Source organism: Xiphophorus maculatus, chromosome 3, assembly GCF_002775205.1.
Source record: "Xiphophorus maculatus strain JP 163 A chromosome 3, X_maculatus-5.0-male, whole genome shotgun sequence".
Taxonomy (NCBI): Eukaryota; Metazoa; Chordata; class Actinopteri; order Cyprinodontiformes; family Poeciliidae; genus Xiphophorus; species Xiphophorus maculatus.
Window position 1 is genome coordinate 22,040,990 of NC_036445.1, and position 7,418 is coordinate 22,048,407.

The window sequence follows — 7,418 nt, forward strand, 5'->3', positions numbered from 1 at the left end:
AATTTATATTTCAGCGCCAATTAAGAAATAAGTTGAAGGTTTAAAAATGGGGATAGCACGGATAACACCCTCGGAAGTTGGCTTTGAGTTCTAATTGTTTAATTAGCTGTATTCTATAATAGCAAAGCCATGATGAAAAGCAGGGGGACATCTCTCCGATTAGGGCCCATCACACAGCCCATTGAAGCTGGCAGATGCGTAGATAGACTTTTATGGATCGCTCGATGCTGGCGCAGTAATGAAGCAGGCAGGCCTGACCTGTCCTGAACCAGGCTGAAAAAACTCCAGGGACGGCCCCGCTGGGAGCCCGTGATGCCCCCGATGTGTCCCCTCGGCTGTATTAATCACACTGAAAAAATAAATGTGCGCCAAGGCGAGAGAGAGTGAGAGAAATAGAGGAGGAAAAATGTAATAAGTACATCGTTTATCCCCATCAAGGTCATGAATATTTGACCGAGGGAGCAGAATGAGGCCCTAAGAGAAAATGATTGACCATTTAGAAAGAATGGATTGTGCAATCTGTGAAAACTCATAATAGTTATGAATGGCAAGAGTCATCAAGCATTTCCCATCTGTGCTGGACTGACAAAATAAAAGAGCAATGAACGGGGAGAATTTAAAAGAGGAAAAAAATATGGATCACATACAAGTTATATGAAAAAAAAAGAATCTCAAAAATGAACGTCATAGTTGGGAAAAAGAGTTTAATATTTTCTTATTTTGAATAATGGATATAACACCCCACCTTTTCATTATATGTACATTCATATAAATTAGTAAAAGTACTCTTGTTAACAAGATTGTGTTCTTTGCCCCAAAGAAAACAGTCCATAATATATATGTATATATATATTCATATTTATATTTACAGGACAAACAGAAGATGTCAGTTTTCCACATTTGCAATACAACTTGCATAAATTATAGGCATCGTTCCACTGTCATTTTAAAAAAATAAATATCAAATGTAGGCTACTCCACTCTGAAGTCCTCAAAGTTCACTTCAGATCAGATCAGCGTCCTAAGAATCCTCCCCCCCTCCTAAATACATTTCCTGGGCCATATGTTGTTTTTTTTTCACACACAGATATATAACAAAATAATAATAATAATATATCGTGGCAAATAAGCAAACAAGAAGAACCTGAGAAATAACATGTAACTCACATATAATGGGAGATGATGAATGATAATGATAAGAAAATCACACAAGGCAATGTAATGAAGACTGAAGATCTGAGTCTTTGTGGGATTTAGCAGCAGCAGCAGCTTTCATTTCCAAAGAAATATGGTGGCACTAGATACGGTTTGGAGTAGGAGGTTATGAGGGTTAAAGCGTGGGACTAAAAGGGTTGAAATCCTTTTTTTCCATGTTTTATACTCTGAGCAATTGTGACACCTACCTGCAGAGCATGGAAATATATATTTTAGAAAAAAAGAAGAAAAAAAACAGAATCCCACGATGCAGAATTTGGAAAAACTGTCAAACTGTTTCAGAAAGAAAAATCAAACTAAATAAAATTGAAAACGTTAGATAAATCTGCTAACCTAAACCACGACTGCAGCAGCACATATGAAAAGTGAGCAACTGCCACAACCACTTACACTGTAAAAATGACTTTTTGAGAGAATTAAGTATTAGTCATTAAAATTACTTCAGTTTTATTCAAACATATTACAGTGTAAATGTAATTTCCTGGAGGGGCAGGGGTGGGGGGTAACAAGTACGCCCTGAACACCTTTTTAGACTCTAACAGTAGATGTTGGTTCAGATAACCATTAGCTGTTATCATTTGTCATGTTGCATACGGCAAACAGTGGTTAGCATGGGTTTTATTATAAATCAATGCACTTTACTCAGTAAAAATGGATATCCTAAGAACTGCCACAAGGCTTGTAGATAAAAAAAAAAAGTTTAAGGAGTTTAAGTCTGTATTCAGTTTTAACCAGCTTATCAACAGCTCTAATGGTAAAATACGACTTACTGGCAAGCTGAGCTCCCTAAGTTTGAGGTAGTTGTTGCCAGTAAAGAAGTCATCTCAGCTGTGGTTGTTATACTGTTATGTTAGAATAGATTTTAAATGATTTTATGTCTTGTTTAATATAATAGAATGAAAGCCCGGATGAACAAATCCTACTAATTACAAATTTATTTGAGTATTTTATTGTTGGAATTTCTCTTTCTAAGTATTTTTTTTAGCTATTAAACTTAGTTTATAGCTATTTATTGTAAACACAGAATAAGGTCTATGCAAATAAAATGTATCCTGTTGCACCAATTTTATTGAGTAAACCAGCAGTTGGTTTTATCAGTGTATGTGACATTTGAAGGCTTGAAGTTGCACTAAGACTGTGCAGAGGGAGCTAATTTGTTTGCATTTGGCTGACCCTGTGTAATTATAATTATCCTAAGCTGAAAGATAAGGTTTGGAGCCCACTGTGCACACGCACACTCACCCTGTTTCCCTCTCTCTCTCGCACACACAAAGGAAACAATAAAAGTAAAATTCCTCCTCAAAGCTATGGCAACATTTCTCTGCTTATTGGATTCAAAAACCGTCCTTGTGTGTAATGTGTCTGCGTGTATGGTGGGGTTTATTTGAGGCCTGTTCTTCAATGTTGTAGTGGTTGAATTTTACATGTTAATTTTCAGCTAAATTCTCCTGTTTCTGCTGATTTCAGAAGCAAGCTTGTATTGTTCCTATGAGAAATAAAGATATGTTTAAATGAGTAAAATTCGTTGAAAATAGAATAAGTGTTTGTTGTTTTTTTTTACTTTAAAATAACGTTTTGTTATTTTTTTTTAAATTTTTTTATACCTGGTTTTAAAATCAGTCTCCATAATGAGATACAATTAGAATGATGTCGATAAATGTCGTTTATTCTTATTCCAGAATCTCTCTCAAAACGGTCAGATTTATTTGAAGCAAGGCAGAGACTGTTCCCACCAAAGCAGTGACATGAAAGTGACCAAAAGTAGAACGGCTGGTTTGCTTTGAAAACATGTAAAACGATGGCGAAATCTTCGTCCGTTGCTGATGTGAAATACAATTCCAAGATTTAAAAAAATAAAAAATAAAAATCCGAAATAAGTTTTCATTTTAGTCACATAGTTCTCCTCATTACGTACCTTTCTTTGCTTCTACGTTTGTGACTCTGAAATGTTGCTGCTCGACGGCAGCAATCTGGTTTGGGTTATTTTTAACGATGGGGGAGTCTGGCCTGAGCTTTGGTTCCGCGCAAGCCTCCGCCGCCCTGTGAGTGGCGCTCAGGCCGTCGTTCGCGGCCGCGGCTGCTGCGGCCGCGGCGGCGGCAGCTGCCAGACTCACTCCGGAGGAGTTGGTGTACCGCAGGATCCCTTGACCCTGCAGGGGGCTAAAGTTGCCGTAGTTTGTGTAATTGCTATAAAAGGGAGACGTGTAATAAATAGGTCTTCCGAGGATGGAGGGGGCTGGGTAGAGTGAGGGGGAGCTGGCAGCCGGTGAAGTCGCGGAAGGCGTCGGGGGAGTGAGGAGTCCGCCGCTGGAGGAGGGGCAGTTCGGCTGCCCCGGTTGCCCCTGTTGCTGATGTTGCTGCTGCTGCTGCTGCTTTTGGTCCGAGGTTGCAATCTCGGCCAGAGACCACAGTTTGGGCTTGGCCGAAAGATTCTGAGGCGCCCCGGACGGATTAGGCCTGTTGTCCAGACACGAAGACAATTTACTGACGTTGCTGTTTATGAGGCTCCGGGCCAAATCCTCCCGCTGGCTGTGAAGGTGGTGGAGATGGTGGAGGTGGTGGTGGTGGTGCTGATGATGGTGATGGGTGAGCACCGGAGCTTCCACGCCCGTCAGAGGCGACGACGTGACGGGTTTGGGTGAGAGTTGGTCGCGGCGGTCCACGCCATCCTCACTGCACTTGTCCGCTGTTTGGTCGGAGCTCAGCTCTGAAACGCAGCCGACCTTTTCCCCGTCAGACTCGGCAGAGCAGGAGTGATCCGTCAGAGTGTCGACGTGCAAACTGATGCCTGCACGAGAGGACAGAGTTGGCAAATGAAGGGAAAATAAACGACACAATTTCAGAAATGAAAAAAAAAAAAAAGAATAAAATAAATAATGGTAATAAAAATGATTGAACTCCAAAACTGCATAAAACTTTTTGGTTGAATGTAAAGTAAAAATTAAAATTGAAATATTTATGATTTATATGAATTTAGCAAGTTAGTTTTTGTTTTAAAAAAATATATATTTTTAGATAATGTTTTGTGGTTCCATTTTTATATAACAACGGGAGGGGAGGGACATAAACTAACAGTTTATTGAGGGTCACTCATCATGAATGTCTGTTTTATAACTGATTTATCACCATGTTATCAAAAAAAAAAGAATTAAATGTCCCTCTCAACGTTTAGTGCAGCGTTTTGATTAAAAAAGTACACTAATCACTATGGTTACGGAACGACAGACACTTATAGGCATCCTGGCCTAATTATTTGTTTCCAAGTTTGACTTAATAATTTCCAAATTTGTAATATTCTTACCTAAAATCTCGTTAAAAATCTACAGCCATAAATTAACGTGTGAGGGTAACGGGGGGACGGGGGCGCACACCCTCCCCGTGCACAAGGCTCAATGGTTAATTTGATCATTGGCTCTGCGTGTTGCCACATCACACCCCACCTTCGTCCTCCGCCGAAGCCTCGCCGTTATCCAGGGTTTTGTCAGAGCGCTCCGCCTCCTTCCTCTCCCCGTCTCCGTCCTCCTCGTCCTCGTCCTCGCTCTTACTGCGGGGCGCCCAGGTCATCTTGTTCTCCTTTTTGAGCCTCCGCCTGGCGTTTGCGAACCAGGTGGAGACCTGCGTCAGGGTCATCTTGGTGATGATGGCCAGCATGATCTTCTCCCCCTTAGTCGGGTACGGGTTCTTCCTGTGCTCCTGTAGCCAGGCCTTCAAGGTGGCCGTGGCGTCCCTGGTGGCGTTCTTGCGGTAAGCCGGGTCGTTGAGTTGGTAGGGGTAACCCGGACTCCCATATGGATGGTAGCTGAGCGCCCCAGCCATGCCCGTTGTGTGCGCGTCATATGGAGAGGACTTGAGGGGAAGAAAAGTTGGGAAAAAGTCACGCTTCCATAATTGATTTGCCCAACTGAGCTAGAAAGATATAGACATAACAGGGAGTTTATATATATATATATATATATATATATATATATATATATATATATATATATATATATATATATATATAAACTCCCTGTATATATATATATATATATATATATATATATATATATATATATATATATATATATATATATATATATATATATATGAGCGTGCGTGTGTGTTTGAAAGAAAAAAAACTTGGACTGTTAAGGACTGTTAAAGTTGGATGTGTTTTTATTCTATTATTTGATCTTCAAACGTTTCATTAATCTGTTGTATCAAATGCCATTTTTGCATTGTAGAGTTGAATATAAACCAACTGATTATTAATGTCATATCTATTTATTTATTTATTTATTCATTTGATGTGTTCTTTTTTGGTTTTGTTCGAACCATTTGCAGACATTGAACCAAAAGCAGAAGGGAAAAAAATGTGCAATTACCAAAGTCTAAACGCCGCGCGTAAAGGCAGGCCGCAGGGAAAAAAAGCCATGATTTAATGCAGCAGTGATGGTTAAGGTCATTATCGGATTAGTTAATAACAGAGCTCCTGTTAATGCAGTAGTTAAGATAACATAAAGCAAATTTAATTTTGCTTAATCACCCATTAACTTGCTCATTTCCATTGAGTGAATGCATGATTTATATCTTTTTTTTTCTTTTTACTTTTTTTTTGTTTTCTTTTTGTCGCTGCCCCAGTGGATTTGCAAATCCCATTAACAAATCACTTGATATGCACCTTTCCCGAAAAGCACTTTAAGTCTGCCCGTGTGACATGATCACTACGAGTCATGCTTTTCACCTTAAATGTGACTTGAGAGAAAAAAAAATATCGGTGGCTTTACTTCTTATTTTTTTTTTAGAACTAAACAAGGAAACAGACTGATTTATTTTAGACTATAAATGATCTAAACATGTTCAGTCGTGTAGAGTCTAAACCTGTCAGTATACATCTATTTCGTAAAACACTTAAGGCTGCGCAGCACGAGTTAAGCGGTGGTCAAGCCATTCCAATCTGTAGCTCATGCCTGAAATCCCATTTAAGTGGAGGAGGTGAAGGATTTGGAAAGTAAGGGCCCTTCCAGGAGACCACTTCATATAAATTCATAGCTCTCAATGGAAAAGTTCCGCAGCTGCCTACGGATTCGAGAAAAAAAACCCCTGAGAAACACACACACACACACACACACACACTGTAAAGCGTTGTAAAGCGCCGATCCATGGCGATCAGATCAAGAATGTGCGCATACATAGTTTAAAACGCGGAAATCCAGCACTTATAATCGGGAGTAACACACACACGAGATTTTTTTTTACCATGTAGGAGGGGAATCCCGTCGCAGGATCCGTGGAGTATGACAGCGGACTGGAGAAGCCAGCACCAGCCGACGCGGAGAAAGCAGCCGAGCCGGGATAGGGACTGAAGGCTGAGCCGGAGGACGACCTCGCCAAGTCCTCATTCCGCGGAGCAGCCAGAGCCGAGGCCCCGTAAGCCGGACACGAATAAAGAGCCAGAGAGCCTGGGGGCTGGTAGAGGTAACCCTGAGGATAGGACATTGGTGAGCGCAATAGAGTTCGCCGATTCTCCCAAGAAAAAAAATAGCAGGAGGGGAAAAAAAAAGACGCACACAAGGCGGCGGACAACAGTGGCTAAAATATAAACAATCAACTCAATAATCAGCCGTGCAAACAGTCATCAAACAGTGAAAGTAAAAAAAGGCCTCCCTCCGCAGCCCCCTTACTGGGAAAAAAAACACCCGAAAGATCTGTTAAAGTGCCCACATAGAGGTAATGTGGCATGCGTCTTGATCCCCTAGCGTCCGATGTTTTTAGTGCGCGGCGCTATGAAGTGAGGAGTTAGGAGGGAAGGAGCCAGTTGAGTTTCAGACACACACAGAGCATTGGGGGGAAAAACTGGAGCTGTCACTCTGGCTCATCTGAATATCCCATCCCCGCCCCCTTTGTGCCGGATAGAAATGGAGCCACGGAACAAAACCAGCGCTCCACACGGGAAGGAGAAGGTTCCATACCAACCAAACTAGAGAGGACGCACGTTCACTTCTGTTTGTGTGTTTGGATTTTTTAACCTCGTAAAACAAATTTAATACGTCTCACCGGTTTGTTCTTGGTAGACTAAAAAGTCCACAAAATCCGCTGGTTTTTTTCCGCTTTTTTCTTTTTCTTTTTTTTTTTTTACGTTACAACTTGTTACTATTTTCTCCTATGGCACAATGCAAATACAACGACGTAAACAGCAACCTCCTGAATGTTAATTCCCTTCA

At 40.9% G+C, this 7,418-nt stretch overlaps 1 protein-coding gene across 1 annotated transcript; it reads right to left on the reverse strand.

Moving 5' to 3' along the window:
- Nucleotides 1–687: 687 nt before the first annotated feature.
- Nucleotides 688–7,037, reverse strand: irx2 (iroquois homeobox 2). Its single transcript, XM_023331593.1, has 3 exons — nucleotides 6,454–7,037; nucleotides 4,656–5,061; nucleotides 688–4,003 (listed from the first exon to the last, which is right to left on the reverse strand). The coding sequence occupies exons 1-3, from the start codon at nucleotides 6,691–6,693 to the stop codon at nucleotides 3,123–3,125; spliced, it is 1,527 nt and encodes a 508-aa protein (XP_023187361.1). The 5' UTR covers nucleotides 6,694–7,037; the 3' UTR covers nucleotides 688–3,122.
- Between the last annotated feature and the right edge of the window lie 381 nt (nucleotides 7,038–7,418).

Bases quoted from the DNA above. Each gene is read 5' to 3' on its own strand.
- irx2 (XM_023331593.1), bottom strand. From the start codon at position 6,693: ATGTCCTATCCTCAGGGTTACCTCTACCAGCCCCCAGGCTCTCTGGCT. The intron at 5,062-6,453 runs GTAAAAAAAAAT...CTTCCCCTCAAG, and splicing joins CGGGATTCCCCTCCTACATG to TCCTCTCCATATGACGCGCA. The intron at 4,004-4,655 runs GTGGGGTGTGAT...CCTCTCGTGCAG, and splicing joins GGCTTCGGCGGAGGACGAAG to GCATCAGTTTGCACGTCGAC.